The sequence below is a fragment of the Bombus huntii genome, chromosome 11, assembly GCF_024542735.1.
Source record: "Bombus huntii isolate Logan2020A chromosome 11, iyBomHunt1.1, whole genome shotgun sequence".
NCBI lineage: Eukaryota > Metazoa > Arthropoda > Insecta > Hymenoptera > Apidae > Bombus > Bombus huntii.
The window spans coordinates 5,530,028-5,550,688 of NC_066248.1; the positions used below are offsets into that span (position 1 = coordinate 5,530,028).

The 20,661-nt window shown below is 31.8% G+C and overlaps 4 protein-coding genes and 1 long non-coding RNA gene across 10 annotated transcripts; 2 read left to right on the forward strand and 3 right to left on the reverse strand.

Annotated features, from left to right (window-relative positions):
* Positions 1 to 361: 361 nt before the first annotated feature.
* LOC126871286 (putative fatty acyl-CoA reductase CG5065) lies at positions 362 to 8,379 on the forward strand. Of its 2 annotated transcripts, XM_050629917.1 has the most exons (10): positions 362 to 633; positions 890 to 1,031; positions 4,258 to 4,520; positions 6,377 to 6,540; positions 6,626 to 6,761; positions 6,828 to 7,027; positions 7,097 to 7,349; positions 7,427 to 7,617; positions 7,734 to 7,991; positions 8,061 to 8,379. In XM_050629917.1, the coding sequence occupies exons 3-10, from the start codon at positions 4,305 to 4,307 to the stop codon at positions 8,194 to 8,196; spliced, it is 1,554 nt and encodes a 517-aa protein (XP_050485874.1). In that variant the 5' UTR covers positions 362 to 633; positions 890 to 1,031; positions 4,258 to 4,304; the 3' UTR covers positions 8,197 to 8,379. The 2 variants fall into 2 exon arrangements, with proteins under 2 accessions (XP_050485874.1, XP_050485875.1); XM_050629918.1 differs by lacking the exon at positions 362 to 633 and having other exon boundaries at positions 642 to 1,035.
* LOC126871293 (uncharacterized) lies at positions 4,527 to 6,604 on the reverse strand. Of its 3 annotated transcripts, none has more exons than XR_007691617.1 (3): positions 6,459 to 6,604; positions 5,673 to 5,865; positions 4,527 to 5,457 (listed from the first exon to the last, which is right to left on the reverse strand). It is a non-coding gene; the product is annotated as an uncharacterized LOC126871293 (long non-coding RNA). The 3 variants fall into 3 exon arrangements; XR_007691619.1 differs by having other exon boundaries at positions 4,527 to 5,141; positions 5,285 to 5,865; XR_007691618.1 differs by having other exon boundaries at positions 4,527 to 5,144; positions 5,285 to 5,865.
* An 81-nt stretch (positions 8,380 to 8,460) lies between the features above and the next one.
* Positions 8,461 to 10,416, reverse strand: LOC126871292 (40S ribosomal protein S3a). The gene is made up of 5 exons (XM_050629929.1): positions 10,261 to 10,416; positions 9,697 to 9,800; positions 9,154 to 9,476; positions 8,743 to 8,904; positions 8,461 to 8,668 (listed from the first exon to the last, which is right to left on the reverse strand). Exons 1-5 carry the CDS (start codon positions 10,320 to 10,322, stop codon positions 8,516 to 8,518), a joined length of 804 nt encoding a protein of 267 aa, XP_050485886.1. The 5' UTR covers positions 10,323 to 10,416; the 3' UTR covers positions 8,461 to 8,515.
* A 499-nt stretch (positions 10,417 to 10,915) lies between these two features.
* Positions 10,916 to 15,597, forward strand: LOC126871289 (transmembrane protein 185A). 2 transcript variants are annotated; one of them, XM_050629925.1, is made up of 6 exons: positions 10,916 to 11,234; positions 11,807 to 12,152; positions 12,223 to 12,522; positions 12,602 to 12,725; positions 13,040 to 13,267; positions 13,334 to 15,597. In XM_050629925.1, exons 1-5 carry the CDS (start codon positions 11,197 to 11,199, stop codon positions 13,252 to 13,254), a joined length of 1,023 nt encoding a protein of 340 aa, XP_050485882.1. In that variant the 5' UTR covers positions 10,916 to 11,196; the 3' UTR covers positions 13,255 to 13,267; positions 13,334 to 15,597. The 2 variants fall into 2 exon arrangements, with proteins under 2 accessions (XP_050485882.1, XP_050485883.1); XM_050629926.1 differs by having other exon boundaries at positions 11,878 to 12,152.
* Positions 14,391 to 20,319, reverse strand: LOC126871290 (F-box/LRR-repeat protein 3-like). Of its 2 annotated transcripts, none has more exons than XM_050629927.1 (6): positions 20,171 to 20,319; positions 17,207 to 17,396; positions 16,841 to 17,060; positions 16,411 to 16,656; positions 15,918 to 16,166; positions 14,391 to 15,791 (listed from the first exon to the last, which is right to left on the reverse strand). In XM_050629927.1, exons 2-5 carry the CDS (start codon positions 17,394 to 17,396, stop codon positions 15,995 to 15,997), a joined length of 828 nt encoding a protein of 275 aa, XP_050485884.1. In that variant the 5' UTR covers positions 20,171 to 20,319; the 3' UTR covers positions 14,391 to 15,791; positions 15,918 to 15,994. The 2 variants fall into 2 exon arrangements, with proteins under 2 accessions (XP_050485884.1, XP_050485885.1); XM_050629928.1 differs by having other exon boundaries at positions 14,391 to 15,811.
* Positions 20,320 to 20,661: the final 342 nt, after the last annotated feature.

Consider the following 20,661-nt stretch of genomic DNA (forward strand, 5'->3'; position numbering starts at 1 on the left):
TTGCTACATTAACGTACAATCCGTATAATATAACATAATCGAGATACTTCTTGAAAAGAAAGGATCTATAAGTAATCACACATGTATATATAGACTAAAGTATACAGGTTGTCCCACAGAAATTTTGTCAATATGTTCTGTACGTATAAGAATAAAGCGTCATGTAACAGGAAGTTTACAGGTGCTTCACTAGAAAGTTACTACAAAAATATGAGATATGACATGTATAGATAGATGTCAATACACATCTCTCGGTTTAACACAGGACAAAGCAAGATACATAGTGTTCATTGTACATACTGATATGTGCAAAATGCTTACACACTTTTACCTATCCATAGAAAGCACTGACAAAACTCGTATACTAAACTACAAGACACTCCGTATAATATACATAATTTAGAATATAGTTTACTTAGTCACGAACATTATGAATATTTATATCAGTAAGTACATAGATAATCAGTGTATTTTCTAATCTAATAATTGAATTAACAGAACCGATTATACATTAAACGAACTCTTCCAACGTGATTCACTCAATTCTTCGTTTCATCTTATCTCAAAAAGCTTTTCGATTTAGTTTTTCCAATCTGTATCTCACATTCATAAAATGCTTCTACAGATCTGGCTGTATGGTAAAACATAGAACAACGTATTCAATTCATATTTCACGTTCATTAAATAATTTTGAACGATTAAACTGTATGATAAAATGTAAAAAAAAAAAGAAAAAAAACGAACAATTACGTGATTCAAAGTTGGATAATATTGAGCTATTCTTGTAAATAAAGGTGGGGAGAGGCAAAGAAAACTGAATGTGGGGCTGCATCGATGATCGTCCAAGGAAATATTGGGCCAACGTTATGCCTTCTCAGTTTATACCGAGCTCACCGTTCAGGTAACACGTATCGACTGTAGCCGGTCACTCTTCAAGTCTCGTTTCGTTTCGTTCCGTTCTCCAATTGTTCACTCGTGGCCAGTCGTATTCGACAAAGGATTCGGATAAAGACGAATTTTCTTACATTTCTGTAAGTAAGTGCTTGACATTGTAACCAATGGCTTTCTTCTTTCTTCCTTTTTGCTTTGCCTGTTCCTTTCGAATGATACACTCACATAATATGTTTTGACAGTGAGTAGTCACTACAGAATAACTCTTAAGAGTTACATTTATTATTACACGCAAAGGTTCTGTCTTATTATCTTGATATTCCTTCGAATGATAAAACGAAGTAAAGAAGCTTCGATCTCGCTTATCGTGCATCCTATACATGTTACGGTGCTCTATATAATTTACACAAAGAATTAGTCGAGTATGATACCGGCGTTTAAATTGGCAAGTTACATTTATATTTTCAAAATTATTAATTCTTTTTGCGTAACGCTGTATTTCGTAATAAGACGAGTTCGTGCTAGAAATAAATCTCTGTTTTCTGAAAATGGACGTTGAGTAAGTAAAAATAGATACACACGATGATATATAATTCATATGATATCTAATTGATCAATGTCTGACATATAATGTAAATTTAAAAAAAAAAAAAATGTAATCGTAACTGCTAAAAACTAACGAATGCCAAACTTTCTAAGTGAAGCAATACTCGAACGTAATAGTGACCGAGATTTTATAACGTGGAACCGAGTGATTCAACGTATATGTGTATCGTAGAACTTTAAAGTTACAAACAAATTTATGATCTGTACACTGACTATAAAAAGTTATGTGCTCAAAATACAGAATATTCGGTTCTAATCTAGCGTTAAATGTTATATACTTGGGTAGTCTTGTCAGTATTAACCGCCGAACAGAGCAAGATACCAAATGTGGAATACTGGAAATGCGTGGATATAAAGCAGTAGTTGAAACGTTACAGTTAATTTTGATATGAAATGTTACTTTTAGACTGATGCATTTTTTTGCATTGCCCAATATTGTGTATCAAGTACTTATTTTAGTACGATTAAGCAATTATCAATACTATCAGCAGTACTCGATATCAGTGTTAAGTACATCGACTTGGCTGTTGAATATTTCATAAATACCGAATATTGAATGTCGAATATTAAGTACACAATGTGAAGTGTCTCGTACCTGTACTTATCAACAGAGTAAATATCTCTAACGTGTATTGAGTATCAAATATTACCTAAGTCCAGGCAATGAGTGTCAAACATCAAGTACCTGAGCATATTGAATGTTAAGTACTTATTAAGCGCCAAAGTGACGGATGCTAAAAGTGCTGAAAAAATGACTAAATATGAAATTAGTATCTTTTCAATTATCAATGAGCGGCGGATTTTTACTCAGATTTCTACTTTTATAAACCTGATTAGACGAAATCTAAGTAGAAATTTATTTCATTTGCAATTTTATGTTCCCCATAGATGTATAAAAATCCGCGGTCTCGTTAATAAATAACAGATATTTATTTTCTATGATTAACACGGAATGTCTAGTATCCACGAAAGGTATGAGAATTTGAAAGGTGCGTGAAACTATGAATAGGAATGACACATCAATGGAATGATTTAGGAATTTATATTTCGATACATATTATATGATACACCTCAGGGTAACAGAAAATTCCAAAGACGCGAGATTTTACGTACTTTCCGATCGACGCTGTTTTGTCGATTACGTAACGATCAATGTCGTTTTAAAAATTGAGAATTAGAAATGTTTGGTCCTTCCATCATAAAACGTTTTGCGAAGAGCAACGAAACAGAAGCTGATATTCTCAACAGAGAAAGAAAGAAGAAAAGAATTCTCAACAGAGAAAGCGAGACGTTTACCATTCCTCTTATTGCCAAGGTTCTTTTTTCTAAAGTAATCAAGCTTCATACGTTTCAGTTTCTTTGTCAATACGTTGTTGCGTCTCTGCATCGTCGTAAAAGTTATTGCAACATCGCCTTCCAAAGATTCTGCGAACATAATTTCCTTTCTTTTATACAGGGTTCATTTTCAGACGATCTGTTACACTCATTGCTTTAAACATTAGCCTGAGTGTCATAATTAATAGCCGCTAAGCAAATGTAGATAACATTGAAAGGATAGAAGCAAAACTTTCAACGTAATTTGTTTGATTTTGTCTTGTGAATATTTTCTTTCGCGGAAAACCACCCGATTATGTTTTATATTTTTAAGCTACAGAAGCGTGTGATAATACAAAGATGCAGCGTGAACCGAACATTCGAACAAATGCAACCGTGTGCTCTTTTATATAAAAATCGGATTACATGTAGATCAACGTAGAAAACGTATCATTTGCCCAGTCTCATCACGAACACTCTCCGCTATGATTGTTTCGTAAGTCAACCTGTGTTTCTCTAATCTACTCCAATTATTCGATACTCATTGTCTTGACATCCCCATTTGATGATCGCATGCAAACTGTCTGACTTTTTTTTTTTTGTCATTTGTTTCACAGAAGCAGTCACATAACTGAGTTGTTATGTGCGAAGTTAAGATATATTACTGTAATTTTCAATGACGAATCTCGGTGCGCTACAAACACGCAGATTTGTTTGCCATGTTCTTCCAAATACTGTAATTAATACTTGAACGAATGGCGTAATCCTTCCTTTTATTTCGACTCTATCTCGATTACTATTTTCTAATTGAACAAAAAACAAAAAAATAACTGCAAAAGAATGGAACGTGAAATTACAAAACAAAATTGGGGCTATTACTTCCCTTTCTCTGTATCCTTCGAAATACTGCTTCATTGAAAAATGAAATACCATGATTGTATTATGCGTTATCATAATAATTAACGACACTGCTTTGGGCATGCTTTAGAAAGTAGAATTTCGAAGGAATACGAATATACTGCAGTTTGAGAACGAATAGGATAATAAAAGGAAAATACACGTTGTTGTGACAATTTAGTACACATAGTACACATTTTGACAGCCGTAGAACGCCTTCTCCGCTTCCTTCGTGTGATTTATAATTTACGCTACAATTTTCGTTCCAGTGGTACAACTCTTTTTTCCGGTGCACTATTTATGTCACCGTTTTTTGCATATATATATATGCGATATCTCTGCAACTTCTTGACATAAATCTGACATGGAAATTGTCTTCTACTTATAACTTGTTATTTTTCCCTTTTTGTTTAAACGAGCTTTTAGCAAACGAAAAATCGCCATAATTTTGCGAAACTGGACGATAGACCAGATTTCTCGTCATAAAATAGGAATTTCCTTGCAAACGAAATTTAATAATTTTGTCTCTCCCCTTCTTTGTTCATATAGCGAACGACAGTTTGCCAAAATTGAAAACTTTAGTTAAATACAAGACGATGGCAGAGTCAAAAACGGAGGACATCCCCGATAGAATAGCGGAAACATTCGAAGGACAGAACATCCTAATCACCGGTGGGACTGGTTTTCTTGGAAAAGTCGTCATCGAAAAGTTACTCAGATGTGTACAAAACACGAAACAAATTTACATGTTGATCAGGACGAAGAAGGAAAAAGATCCGAAACATCGTTTGGAGGAAATCTTCAATTCGCCGGTAAGATATCTCTTTCGTCGCGTAAAATATAATTAACTTGTGTTCGTGAATTCTTAATTTGAGTTGGTTAATTAAATTTTTTAATGGAATAAATAAAATCGACATTGTCGTACGGGCATTCTCCATATCCAAATCTATGTTTTCAAACAGAGTCAATACCAGCGAACATATAGAATTGTAGATTGACATTCAACAAATATTTTACACCGAAATGTATTTAAACGATGCAGACGATATTGCATAAGTACGAAGAACAAGCAATTAAGCCACATATGTATACGTAAACAGGTTTCTCGTAACCCGTTTTCTACGTAAGAGAATTCTTCCTGACCTAATTTTCTGGCTAGAGATATTTAGTCCACTGTTGCCATACTCCTCAAAAGATATTTCAAAAATCTACAAATGCAAGTCTTGCTAAAGTTGCATGGAAACTCATTTTCGTCCCAGTTTCCTCAGAAACTGTTACAATTGTTGCGTTAGGAATACATACATTTTACTGTTTTTAATTTATATTTCAAACACAAACACGTAGAGAAAATTTAATTAGTTAAGTGTTACGTATCGCCTGTGCGATAAAGATAGACTTAGATGTGTGCAATTTCTTTAAAGAAGTTGTTTTCACTGCTGGAAAAGGAAGACAATTTTTTTAGACACGATTGTGTAGGAATATCTAAAGTTTCAACAAATAATAACATTCCAAGACGTTATAAAATACTCTATGTATTTACTTTTGTCAAATAAGAAAATATTACTTAAACAATGACCTTTCTTAAATACGATGACGAAACAATGTCACGTAGTAGACTGCAGACGAAAATTATACACCAGTGAAAAGGCCACGAGAAAGAATTTGATCTGTACAGATGCAAGATGATTGATATTGCGCAAAGAATCGTGTTCTTCGCATATTCTTCGAATGGAATTACAGCCATCATTCCTGAAATTATTATTACATCGTGAATTTTTCTTCACAAGAAAGAAAGATTTCTTCTTTCACTTATATGAATTACCAAGAATCAATCGATCACATATTATGACACGGTTGTAAATAACATAGAAATAAAGGAACTCACGTAATAGTCAGTGAAATATTTTGTGTGTAACTTATAATGTCATGTTTGAAAAAAAAAAAAAAAAAAAAAGAGAAATTACTCGTCATCCGTCGAGTCATCTTCATTTCCTGCGCAGTGGAACATATTTCGAAATTACGTTCATAATAATTGTAACGTGAATCGCTGAAATTTTCGTGGATTTGGTTACCAACAACGAAATTCACCACGTGTAAGTAAAAGTAAGGCGGTGCGTTTTGTTACGAGACAAAAATCCGAGAAACTAAGTCAAGGCCCTATAACATAGAGAAGAGCATAGCAAACGTTATTATTACCATTATTATCAAGTCTCGTGTCCGGTGAAAGTTCTTATTTTTCTTGTACTGGTGTATTATATCATATTTTTCCTGCTACTGGCCTCTGGACCCCTTTCTAACATTCATATATACGTACACTCAACATAGGCTGAAGAATTTAGTTGTGAATTACATATACCAATTAGTGAGAAACTGGTTACAGATGAAATTTTTATAGAGGCATATGTCATGAATAGTATTCAGTAATAATTATATATATTAGTATTCAGTAAACAATAGTATTTGAATTTGGAAAAAATTTTCTGACAAACGTTGAATTAATTTTTTACTAACAAGTAGAACAAAGTAAAATAGGACCCAAGAATCCAAGGATCAAAAATGAATCCATTGATATATTAAGCTTTAAATTTTAAGAGGTCAGTCTCATAAATTGAGCAAAATAATTCATACAAATGTAATTCCACTCTGATTTAGAAATCATTTATTTTAGCTTTTTGAGAAAGTGAAGAGGCAAAGGGGTGCAGAGGTACTTAAAAAATCAGTAACTGTTGTAAGTGGAGATGTATCGTTACCTGGGCTTGGAATTTCCTCAGAAGATAGAAAGATGCTTTGTGAAAAGATAAATATCGTGTACCATGCAGCTGCCACAGTACGGTAACGTGGTGCAAAATGAAGTATATTTGGATTATGTGTAAATAACTTGAAAATAATATTCGATTTAATCATTGAATTGTTACAGATTTGATGAATTGCTGAAGAAAGCGGTATTACTGAACACACGTGGTACAAAGCAAATGTTAGAATTAGCCAAGGAAATGAAACATCTGAAACTGTTTGCTCATATCAGTACAGCATATTGTCATCTTGAAGAAAAGGTACTATAACATATTATACTTATTTATAGTAATATATACTTGGAGTAATATATAATTTTCTTCTAGATTTTAAGAGAGAAACCATATCCACCACCTGCAGATCCTCATAAAATAATCAAATGTGTTGAATGGATGGATGATGATGTAGTTGAAGCTATGACAGATAAAATTTTAGGACACCTTCCCAATACGTATGCCTTTACCAAAGCTTTGTCCGAAGGCTTGGTTGAAGAAGCAATGCCACATATTCCAGCAATTATATTAAGGTATAGATAAAAATAATTTTTGCAGAGTATAAAGTATTTTTAATCGCGGAAGATTATTTTACCCCCCAGACCAAGTATAGTTATACCTATATGGAAAGAACCAGTGCCAGGATGGACAGACAATATCAATGGTCCCACAGGACTTTTAATTGGTGCTGGTAAAGGTGTTATTCGAACAATGTATTGTAATGACAGTAGTTATGCAGATTATCTTCCTGTCGATATTGCGGTAAATGCAATTCTTGCCAGTTCTTGGAATTTTATATATTGCAAGGACCATGAAAAGAGAGTTTATAATCTTACAAGTAGCAGTGAATTTAAGGTGTATTATCTTTTAATAAAAGTAATTTTGGATAATGATTTATACATGTAGTTAATAATTCAGTTTGTTTCATTTAGGTATCATGGGCAGAGATTATTGCCAGAGGTCGAAAAATAACAGAAAAGGTACCTTTGAATGGGGTTGTTTGGTACCCAGGTGGCAGTATGAAAAAATCAAGACTCATGCACAATATATGTGTTCTACTCTTTCATATGATACCCGCATACCTCATAGACGGACTTATTTTTCTTGCAGGCTATAAACCAATGTAAGTATACCTAAGTACATCTAAATATTGCAATTATTGAACTACAGATGTTAAATTATTTGCAAATCAAAACACTTTGACCACATTAAAGGACATAAAACTCTTACTATAAACAGTATGTGTCGTGTACAACGCCGAATACAAAAAGGTTTCGAAGTATTTGAGTATTACGCCAACAACCAATGGGACTTCGACAATTCGAATATATTCGAACTAAGGAATAAACTTAATCCTGTGGAATATAAGAAATATCAGCTACACGGGAAAGACATGGATATAGACGCATATTTCGAGACATGTATACGAGCAGCAAGAATTTACATTCTAAATGAACCACCGGAAACTTTGCCAGCTGCTCGAAGACACTTGAGGATGTAAGATCTATTTGTGAAATGATTCTCAGATCCTATCAATTTTAATAAATTTTTATATTTCTGTTGCAGCATGTATTGGGTTGACGTGATTACGAAGATACTTTTCTTCGTGTTATTAATCTATATGGTAGCATCCTGGAGTGAAAGTTTCAGAGCACTGCTAATAGGGAGTTGGTTATTTGTTACTCGAACTCTGTCGCACTAATTACTGATCTCTAGTTTTTAATACTTTTAGCAATTTAAATTTTTTCTACGACCAAATAAACTATAAATTCCCTTTTTTTTTGTTTACTGTTCCATACTTTTTTTTTTGAATTAATTAAAATAGTTCATAAAAGACATTGCATTATACAATTATTTTTTGAATAAATGTTTGCAAATAAATTAATATTTCATTAAATCATTTCATATGCTCTTTCCCAAAGCATTACGAAGGTAAATAAAAAGAATAAAAAAATAGAGAATGATATTCTCACTGGAAAGTGATTTTTATTTATATCAAATATTGAAAGAGAATTACTCCCTTAAACAGATTCCTGTACAGGTGGTTCATAGCCTTCTGGTCTGTCAACCTTTGAGCCACTTTCACCCACTTCTTCACTTTTGCTACCAGCGCCATCACCATGGAGTTCTAGGAGTTTGCTCAATTCGAAACGTGGCTTCTTTAATACTTTAACCTGTAGTGTAATAAGTTTCTCATTTATATTTAAATCTATTCAAAATATTAAGCTTACAAAAACTGCTTATATACCTTGCGGATATAGACATCGTGTAGTGGATAAATTCCTTGTGAAGCTTTTTCAATATCCTTAGCAGTAGCATCTGGTAAGAGCTTACTAACCACACCCTTTAAATCGCTCTTTGTAACGTCATTTGTAATGGTGTCTACCATCTTCTGTCTAATTTTCTTGACCTAAACATAAAAATACACGTACACATAAGTAACCTTATGCATGAGTAATAACTTCATAATCTATATATATTAAATAAAAATGTTGCAATATCAATATCACTACTCTCTAATCCAAAAGTAATGTGGTAAGTGAGTGCATATTATTGTATGCAACTTTGTAAAACACAAAAGTGTGTATACCACTTTCATGCACTTTAAGTTGCAAATATTAGATAAAACATAATAAGTGTATTTTGTATAAATACTAACTTGTGCATGTTGAGCATAACACGTTTTCCTGGTGCTCAGTTGATCTTTGTTAGTGAAACCAATACAGAAAACTCTGAGAAGATACCCATCAGTGGTTTTTACATCAACATTAGCTTCTATCAAGGTTTGCCATTTCTTAACCATGGACCTCAATTTATCTGTAGTTAAGTCCATACCATGGAAATTGGTTAACACATTACGATGCTGAACATCTTCAGCAATCAACCTAAATTTACGGAAAGATCTTTCGGCGTCTCCATCATTTTGCAAATCGGCCAGGGAGACTTCAAATACTCTATATTTCAAACCTTCAGAGGCAATCTCTGTAAAACAATAAACATAATATTAATAAACAAAACATTATAAACTGTACAATATATTTTAAATAAATTTGTAGCAGTAACTAATTTTAATACTATTATTGGAATAATATTATGGTAAGTGTCTGCTTTTCTTTATGCAACATAAAACGCCATATAAAGTATTAATAAAACTTCTATGGAGCTGGAGTTGCAAAATTTTTGTTAACACAAAATATCTTACTTGTTCCTTGTGTTCTGTTGACCAACGTTTTGCCAACATGACGATTGGTAAACATAGATGGTGCCTTAACATCGTACCAATCTTTACGGGTGAAGGGATCAACACTGTGAGAAAAGAAGAGTTAGGTTAGGATGGTTGAATTTTTAGGTTAGATATAACAATTCCTTGTAATTTAATAATGTTTTGGTACTTGAAAACTTTAACTCAAAATTTAATTTGTTGAATTCATTAAAAGCATCAAATTCAATAAATTTCTACTGATATAACATTATTTAAAAAGAAGTCAATAAAATGAGTAATAAACATTAGAAGTTAAATTTTCAATTATACAATTAAAAATTATATTTAGATAAAATATACAACCTTTTAAGATTATCTTTTATATAAACGAATAAATATTGACAAAATCGTAATATTAAACATGAAATATACGCATACATTTGACTGTTACGTGTAGAGAATCTATTTCAATATCAAGCATCTTTAGCGACATCAGACAGAAAATTACATTTTTTACATAAGAAATATTTAAAATACATCGAGGAAATATTATAATTTACTTACATCTTCTTTTTAACGCCCTTTTTACCTCCTTTTGAGAGCCCCTTGTTTTTACCGACCGCCATGACTAACGTTACACACGAAAAGAACCACGTTTACATTATAACGGAAACTGGTAGAGCGATCTATAAGTTATCGGCGTATACACGAACGTTGATTGGTTGAACCAATTCGCTTCTATTTTGAATACAATTTTTAAAATAATATTTTACTTGTGATCATATAAAATCATTTAAAAATTAAATTCCTAATTATATATATTTATTATAAATAAATCCTTAATATTAATAAATGGGTATTAAAAATAAATATAAATAAGAATTTTCCAATACTGTTACTTAAACATCAACTTTAATATATTATTATACTAAACTTGGATATACAAAGGTATATGTACGTAGCAACAATAAAATCGAATAAAAAATATATTTTGCTCTAAAGAAAATAATCCTGTATTTACAAGCTTAAATTATAATATAAGTTTATTTATATGTTGTAAGTTTAATATGGATTAATTTAAAAATAAATTGCTATTTCTATAATCTAGATTTATTTTAAGAAATCTTATTTTAAACTGTTAATTAAATACATTAAATACAATTAAATATATTGACTATTGGAGATTATAAATGCATAATTGCACTTTGTGCATATAGGTACGAAGTTTTCTGCTAAAGTTTGAGTTTTACTTAAGATATCGAATGTCGACAGCTGTTGGCCTTTGGCTAATTTCAGTACAATTCGAATTTTCGCATGTAAGACGGTGGGATTTATTTTTTTTTTTTTTCATCGAACGCAAATGCAATGTTCAGCGTTCGTCTTTTTTCGCGATAAATTTCCTCGGTAAATGAGACGATTTTTAGCGGAATATATGTGCACGCAGTGGTCATTACGGAGACTTGTATCAAGTAGTTGGCCTATAAAATCGTTCTGATAATCATGAATCTCCACACGCTGTTTCAGGATTTCAATCCAAGGTAAAAATTATTGCACGGGGATTCTTTTTTTAAATTTTTTAAAATTTAAATGCTATTTCCAAATTAATAATAAATTCGCGTAATATAGTGGTATTTTATATTTACTGGAACATACAATATAGTTTAAAACATCGAGCGTTATTTCATGCGTTTAAAGATTTATATTGTTTAATTTCTGATTCGATATTCTTCGCAAAACTATATGATTTCATTTGTGAACTTACGTAACTTTTGATAATTTGCATCAAGGGTCTATTAATATTTTTAATTTTAGTCTAAGATACACATTTTATCTGGGTCAGATGGTTATTTTAAACAAATAACTGCTACTTCATTTAGCACATTTTATCATTGTTGACCTTTGTCGGAAATTATCGAAAGTAATACAGTTTCAATATTTTATCTATTTATGATATATATTTTGTAATCATTGGAAATTATTATTTAAAATAATAAATATAATTGATAATAAATTTTATAAAACTTTGTAACATATTCTTTATGCAATTTTAAAAATGTTTATGAAAGTATATGCAACAAAATATACTAATCATTTCTAATTTATATTTTAGTAAATTTTTGGTACACTGCTGTTTGATGATATTCACAATCTTATTTGCACTTCGTTTGGATGGTTTCATAGAATGGAGTTATTGGACTGTATTTACTCCAATATGGTTCTGGAAAAGCATGGTAATTTTGGGTGCTACTGTTGGAAGTTATGTTTGGTGGAAGCATCCACATGCAAGATTGGAAGGAGATGCTTATATACATTATAAAGCAATGTTGATTACATTGGCATTACATTTGATTCTGTTAATGTTTGAATTGTTAGTATGTGATAAATTAGAATCTGAAAGACACCTTTGGATGCTTGTATTTATACCACTTATCTTCATCTCTGCTGTATCAATAGTTGTAAGTAATTTTTAATTGTATACCTGGAAGGTATGGATTGATTCTACAGAAAATGTTCTTATATTTTTAGGTTTGTATATGGGCTGCAAAGCACGATCGATTATTTGATTTTGAATTATTTTGTGCAGTAAATATTCTGCAATTTATTTTCTTAGCATTAAAACTGGATGGTATAATTACATGGAGCTGGGAAGTAGTGTTTGCTCCCCTTTGGGCACTGTTATCATTATCTTTAGTTGCAGTACTATATGCAATAGTGTTTGCTGCTGTTTTATTAAGAACTCCACAGATTAATGCCAGACAAAGGCGGACATCTTTGTACTCAGCATTGGCATATACATCTCTTGTGGTTCCAGTCCTAGTGTTCCAAGTAAGAATTACAATAATTTTCTTTTAATTAATTTTCTTTTTAGCGAATTTCATTAATACTATGATTTTATTCGTTCTAGGTACTATTAGCAAATAAATTAGATGGAGATATTTCACTGAATTATACAACAGTAGTAATGCCACTTTTAATATCTCATGTAACACTTATTTTTATGTCATTTGAGGCAAAAGGAGGAAACATATGTAAGACAACAATATCTAATATAGATTTCATATAAAATTAGATATCTTGAAATGATAAAATTATTACTATTAATACTTTAAGGACCGAATTCGCGTCTTTACTTCTCCAATGGTTGGGGACCGGAGACGCGAATTCACGTCTTACGTATTTCATATGATATCCTATAAAAATGTTAACTACTGTTAAATAAAACAGTAAAAAAGCAATGGGTGCTGTAAACAAAATGTTATGAATGTGTTTTTACATTACATGCTTGAATAATACAAATAATACGATCCCCAGAGTGTTAAGAAAAAATTGTTACTTATTCTAGGGTGGTTTGGTGTTAGGAAAGATTTTTGTCATTTTTTATTGGGATTATGTCCATTGCTCCAAGAATATGGTAATATTTCTTATCAACCACGAAGTGAGCAGGACCAACCACCATCAGACCAACCAATGGTGTCGGAAAAGAATGAAAAATACGTTAAAAAAGTCGACCTAATGAAACCCGTCGTACCTATAATTTCTATCGATATGCCGGATTGATTATATTGTTTAGGTACGCATAAATATACATAGATATAGACAATAAATGTCAATTTAAAAGAAATATTTTATGTTACAGGGTCTATTCGGATATATGAAATATTTTTATCCATATGATTGGTTCATACCAGATGCGATATCTTACCAAGTGATGGATAGGTGCGTAAATAATAACAGAATTATAAAAAAAAGTCGGAGATTGTTATTTTCGGTACGATATGAAAGTCTTGTTATTGTTAAACGTACTGTGCGCTAAGGCAATCATAATTATATTACCCATTTTATTCATGGGGTTTAAGCCTTACATGATCATTGTAAAGATTTGGTAGAAAAGATCTTGAAAGGTTTTTTAATACGATCTACTTGAAGATAGAGTTCAATATTGGATGCATCTACATGAAATGCCCCTAGAGCAAATTTAGCAGTCGCAGTGCTCAAAATCATTGTCTCTTAAAGCTGCATCAATTTTATGTCTATCCAAACACTTAAATTATGCGTAGAATAAGCAACCAACCCGTCCATTTGTTTGATTGCTCCTTTATAATGATATAGGATAATTGCCGACCTATTTTATTAAGCCTGTTATTCGTAAACTTTACGTAACGGTAGCATTATTATTACTTTGCCAAAAGTAGTAGGTATAAAATAATGGTGAATATGCCTAAGCTGGTGCTAAAAAAAATTAAAAATATCTTAGATATGTTTTATATGCAACTGTGAACTGTGTTTAAAATTGAAACTAAACCTCAGTGTATCGTGATCTGTACAGGGCTAAGCTTAATTTGTAATATATTATATTTTAAATAGATTTTCCTGCAGAGTATCGTAAATGTACATTTGAAGCTTGTTACCAAGGAAAATCTTTCATGTAAATAATACTCCAAGTTTTAGGATTTGTTAGCACTGTACAGGTCATGTCCAGGAAGTTTATTATGTATATAGCTAAGTTTTGATTAATGCGTAACTGTCTGACTTTTTGTTAACATAAAGTTTGTCAACATTGAATTATTTGTAAAAAAAATTTGTATGTATACATACGTATATATAAAGATAACATAAATAGTAAAAAGTAAAAACGAGTAAAGCTGTGAACGATATGATTAATTACGGTTTTACATTTTCTTTTAAAGATTACCGTTTTTATCTTACATTATTTAATATTCAAAATTTGTATTGTGAATAAGACATGGCTGTATTATTCGTCTAGTAAATTTAAAGAGATTGTCACAATTAATGAACAAAAATTGTTGACTACACGAAAAAATAATAAAATTAATTACATTTTATTTTTATTCTCTTGGAAACGTTTTATTATATTTACGAGCCCTTTTTCGAATAATTTTCATTTTAATAACAAATTTTAAACATACATCTGTAACGAGTCTGTTTATAATATATAGAACAAAAAACAAAAGTCATACATTTACATTAGAATAATTTTTCTACATGTTCTTAAAAGTTTCGCAATATTTCTCATAAAAATATTTATATTAATACTATCAGAGAGGTAACCATTTTAATATGTAATATAAGCGTGTTCAAAGGGCTCTGTTACTTTAAATGTTAAACTAATTTTGACTATGATTACCACTTATCAGTTGCTTAACGGATGCTAATGAGTAATAAATACGTTTTATAATCGACGATGTTACAAATATATAGCATGTTGGTGGTACATATTGAATAATTTAAATTCTATCACCTTCCTTTTTAAATTGCTATTTATTTAATTGAAAACTGAAAATATTATAATGTACATAAAAGTATAATATTTGTTCGACACGATCTACGTGTTATGTATTATAATATAAGAATTATTACGATATAAAAAGCGATGCAGATTCTTACTTACAATTAAAATATAATTTATCATAAACTTAGCTGAAATTTGCAAATTGTTCGAAACGTTAAGATTTTAATCGGCCTTAGTGAGACGAGAGATTGGATATATCGGTTGGAATACAAGACTGAGCGCCTCGCATCTTTAAAGTAGCATAAGTAAAATGTAAAAAAAAAGAAGATGAAACAAAATAATTGAAAAACAAGTAAATATTAAGGATATTAATTGTTAACGTTATTAGATATCGTAACTACCTGATCGTATACCCAATCAAAATTTTGAGATATCGTATACCCAATGATTTATTATGTTATAATGTAGAAATAATGTACATACTCTGTTGTATTACAATAACATTATAGACTATATTAATTATTATGTATTATACACATCTATCATGCGTGACGATTGCTAAATATGTAGTGGTATTATTTTATTTTATATACACTACACGCAAGAGATACCATTATAATCTAATAAAGTTTATATTTTTGGTATTAACAGACACGAGCAATTTTTACAATACGAGATTTTTTTCGGTATTGTTTTTTGTATGTATGAATCGCATGTGATCAATCGGTAACGTGTTGGGTCGTTCATGTGTCAAAAAGTGTGGACATCTTTTTATCTCAATCATTAACATTGTGGTCTTCGGAAAGGCATTTTTGTGAACATCAATCCTAAGATTATTGGAAACCTATAATATGCATATAATATCTATGCTACAAATTATGATTTTTTACATTGTTTTTTTTTTTTAATGTAAGGAATGGACGACGATTATGGATACATATCCATAATGTCTCGTTTATCGTCTACTCACATTTTTGGTACATGCGCAAACTATTGTCGGCCACTAAGTGTATTTGCATCGTAATAAATTGCATCGGTCATTAAGTCTCAACATAATGGTATATATTCAGGTACCCAAGTACGACCAAGGAGCAATGAGACATTCTTTGATACTTTTGCGACGTCAAGTTCGGAATCCTCTATCAATGACGTTTCCCAAACGTACAGTATCCGCAAACGTTTTGCACAGAGCGTAACAAATTCCAACAATCCTGAGCAACTAAACATGTTAAGGAAAACAGATCATCGTCGTTTAATTATTTTAATTTAATTAGGATTGACTAAAAAGAAACTACAGCATGATAATACAGAAGTAAATAATACAAGATTTAAAAATATAATGTAATAGCTGGAAATATTGGAAAATTGAAAAAATGTTTCGCAATATAAAATTTGTTATTTCTATTCGTTACGTATAAGCATTTGCTTACTGTATAGACAAATTTAATTAATGTGTTACGTACGTGATTTCACAATCACCCAAACCCACGGCGCTTAGGCGTGGACATCTTTGAGCGACAGAGAGTAATACGTGATCGAGTAAACCGGGTCCATAAGCTGCAATTACTAGCTCAATCAGCCGGGGACACTGATAGCCAATACGTAACACAGTTGCTTCCGACGGCGCTTCCCCAAAGTATAGGTGCGTTATAGGAACGTACGGTGCAAATAATGGACTCTGATCGTCTTCGCTCGTCATATAGGACAATCTAATTTAGAGTGAATTTCACATTTTACATAATATAAATATACCGCAATGCACCTGATAGAATTTAGATATTCCTTTTATACAAAAATATTTTATATCGTGAAATAATGTATCCCATATTAATCTGAAGGATTAAGATAAGAACGAACGTTTACGGTACAAGTAAATATATAACGTGTACTCACAGTATAAGATTTATGTTGGGCAAATGACTTGAAAAGGTAAACCAAGCTTTATCGCTGACTCGCGGAAGTGGTTTTGTCTCTGGATGCACTTCCAATCGCAGGGTTTCCAATTGCACCTGTTTTTCAGAACTCAAAGCTAATAGTAACTCGTCGCTAAGTAATGAATAGGACAGTGACAACTCTTGCAGGTATCGACAATAATTGACCAACGCCTTAATCCCTGCAAAAATTTGTTGATATCATATTGTTTTTATCATACTTCTTATAATCGTTAACGTTATTATTAACACCGAATGAGCTGAATATTTTCAAGATGAAATTTAGCAAGCATTGGATTATTTCTTGTGGAATGAAAGTGAGTTAAACCTTCGGGTAACAATCGAGGAAATCCCTTAATTCGTAGAAGTTGCAAAGTTTTCGAAGAGTCCTCATCGCTTCCGGAACGATCCTTCTTTTGTTCGATCGAATCTTTGTTTGATATTTTTATGATGGATTTGAACTTATCATTGTCGATGTCTAAGAAATCAGGCTTTGCAGTGCTCATTAGTGCCAGCATCTATCAGCAAACATTCCAACAGAAAAACTAATTAATTAACTTAAAAAATTTAATAATGTCTCTTTAAACTACAAATAAAAGTTTCTTTTAGAATAGAGAAATCTAGTCAGGACTTGTGGTAAAGATTTAAAATTGTACTTCTTCACCGCTGAATTGACTTAGTATTCTTAATCAATCAAATGACACAATGATCAGCGCACTTCGTTTCTACTCATTTCACCATTTAATTTCATATATGTTTATCAAAAATGATCAATCTAATCAAACTACACCATCGAAACATATGTAAATCAATCCATCGTTAGTCCTTTCCAAAGTCTTACAATCTATAACACATGATTAAGTGGGTGCAATATATATTTACAAAAATAATACACTTTTATTTCATAGATGGTTCCATCTTTATCAAGAGGAATCCACCAGTGAACATTATATCATTCCAGTTGTATGATACATTATATCATACATTTGTATGATAATAACGTACAGGGTTAAGCCCACTATTAAGTAAAAGTGTATCACATTCTTATATGTACCATCATCTATGATATTATAAATCTTTTTATAAAAAGAATTAATTTTCACAGAGGCATAATGTTCACAATCTTATATTACAGACTACATTTACTTCCATCCCATTAGTTCTTCCCAAGATCTTACTTTCGCCGGTATAACAATCCTTAATTGTTCCTTAAAAAAGAATATACTCCAAAGGAAATCTCCAAAAAATTCCACAACTTGAACACTTTCTTTATACCACCGATACAATTGATATAATTAATCTTATACCAGCCACAGAAACCATAAACCGCCGAAAATGTTCAATGGGTATCCGATTAGCGTGCAGACAGCCTCGATAGGCTCCACGCTACTATGACTCTTCAGGAACTCGTGGAACGGACAAAGTTGTTACGCCGAGGAATGCAATACCTTCGACTCATAGTTGAAGAGAGCTAGTTCGTACGGCCTCCGCCGCAGGAAGCGGCGAGAAAAAGCGAAAGGACGATTGGAAAGGCTGTTACAATCGTTGTGCAAGAGAAAACACTGATCGAATTGGGACCACGGAGAGGCTTGTGACTAGGACATGCACGTGCTAGGTATGCGCCGTTGCACTAGGTTCCGCAGCTAACTTTATAAGGAGTCTGTGTATACTTTGTGCCGTATACCCAGGTAAAAGGATCGTTACATAGCTGTAGAAAGCGGTCATGGACTAAGTAAAATGTTTTAAATGTTCCTTAACCTCTAGCTATATTGCTATTCACGTGCTAGCGTTTGCGGATCACGTGCATTGCCCGTATCAAGAGGATCTCCAGTTTGATAAATGATACTGCTAGTCAAGTTAATTAACTCTTCGTTACTCTTTTTCTTTTTTCAAAGTAGCACGACGTAGCGTATGTTTATAATAGAATTTATGACAGGACAGCAAGAAATTTTCAGCAAGTGCTAAGTATACGCATATCAAACTCTAAATCTTCAGTGTTCTGAAGAGTACTAATCCTTTCTCTGAGAATTCAAAATCTTCAGTTTTCTAAAGTATTCTAATTCTTTCTTTGACAATCCTAAATCTTGGGTCCACGAGGATCTTTTATCGTTCCAGCAGAATTCTCTCTAGAAATAAATAGAAATAACGATTTACTTGGTAATAATATCATATTTCAGTGAATTTGTGGAGAATTCTTTGTTTTTTTACACGTAAAAAAATGACGCGGAATTCGATAGATTCTGTGACATTTGACAGTCAAGAAGAAAAGAAAGGAGCAAAGAATTTACATTATCAAAAATAAAATATATAAAAAAGATTATAACTGGATCGGAGAAACAATGAAAATAAATGAGACGAATATTAATCAAACGAAATAAATATTACATAATCATTGCGTTGATGCGCATTTGTGCTCAAATATTAAATATTTTGCGGGCTCAATAAAACGTTTGTAATCCGTAAAAGGAGGTCATGGACTTGCAGAGACTGTTGCCGGTTCCCAGTAGACCATGCACGTGTTTTCCTTTGCGACTCACGTGTATCACGAAGAGAAAGGAAACTGATATAAATGACTAACTAATTAAACATCGTTCGATACCTACTCGATTGCCTTTACTTATCGAATACTTGTTTAAACACTTCGTTCTTTATTCCTGTTAAAAAGATTATATTTTTTTCGATAGTATCTAGTAAGAAAATAAGCAATTTTTTCTATATTTTTTACAATTTATACATTTTATTTGATATATTGGATTTATATATTATATTATATTTTTAAAAATATTTAAAATATAGGTACGTACAAATCTTAGAAAATGCGGAATAAATTTAGCTAACCCTTTACAAACTCATTTATAAAATTGCTAGTCGGAAGAACATGGCTACAACGGCAAATATAAGTAACAGCGGTAAAAGTCAAGCTTCGTTAAACGTTAAATTCGTCATATTTTATCCGTTACGCGATACGCGAAGTTCTAAACAGACATCAAATAACGAGTGCTACTGCACGAATCTACCAAACCGTTTACCGTTTCATCCAACGTAATTGTAACGTTGTACCATTTAGAAAGTGTTATTCCAAAGCATTCGATCAATGTATCTAATATCGATAATATCTAATATCGATAATAAATTGTCCATCTACAAAAAAGAGGCTCAAACCTAAGCTTAAATTTACAATTTTTCATATTATGCATACACCAACCAATCATTCAGTGCTCTAGAAAATTCGAATTATACAGATCAAAATGCAAACAAATATTTACATATAAAAAGATATAAAGAACATTACCTATTATCCCGGTTGTGACTGAATTTTACGTTCCTTAAGAACAGTGATTTGCGAGTGAACGCGAATCGCGGGACACAAGCTGACAGATGGAACGAAAGCTCTTTGCGGAGGAGAGTCGTGTTCTTTGGAAGCGAAACCCATTTACTTTTGCAGTGGCTCGCCGCCAGCATTCGATTCGGTTGCCCGTCAGTTAAACTGTTACCTGAAACAGCACGCGTATTGTTAACACACTGTCGTCATACACCTGAACAATGAACTCATTTCTCCAAGTAATGCTTCATTACACCAAGCACTGCTTCGCTAACTGGCCACGGATCTAGTTTATCTGGCCAACTATATCGGAAAATATATTTTTCTATGAAATCACAACTATCATTTCTTCTCTCCATTGAGTACGAATGAAATACAAATACCTGTCACTGATATACAAACATTTTATGAATATGAATATTATACATGTTATATAAAAACGTTTCGAAATTTCATTAACA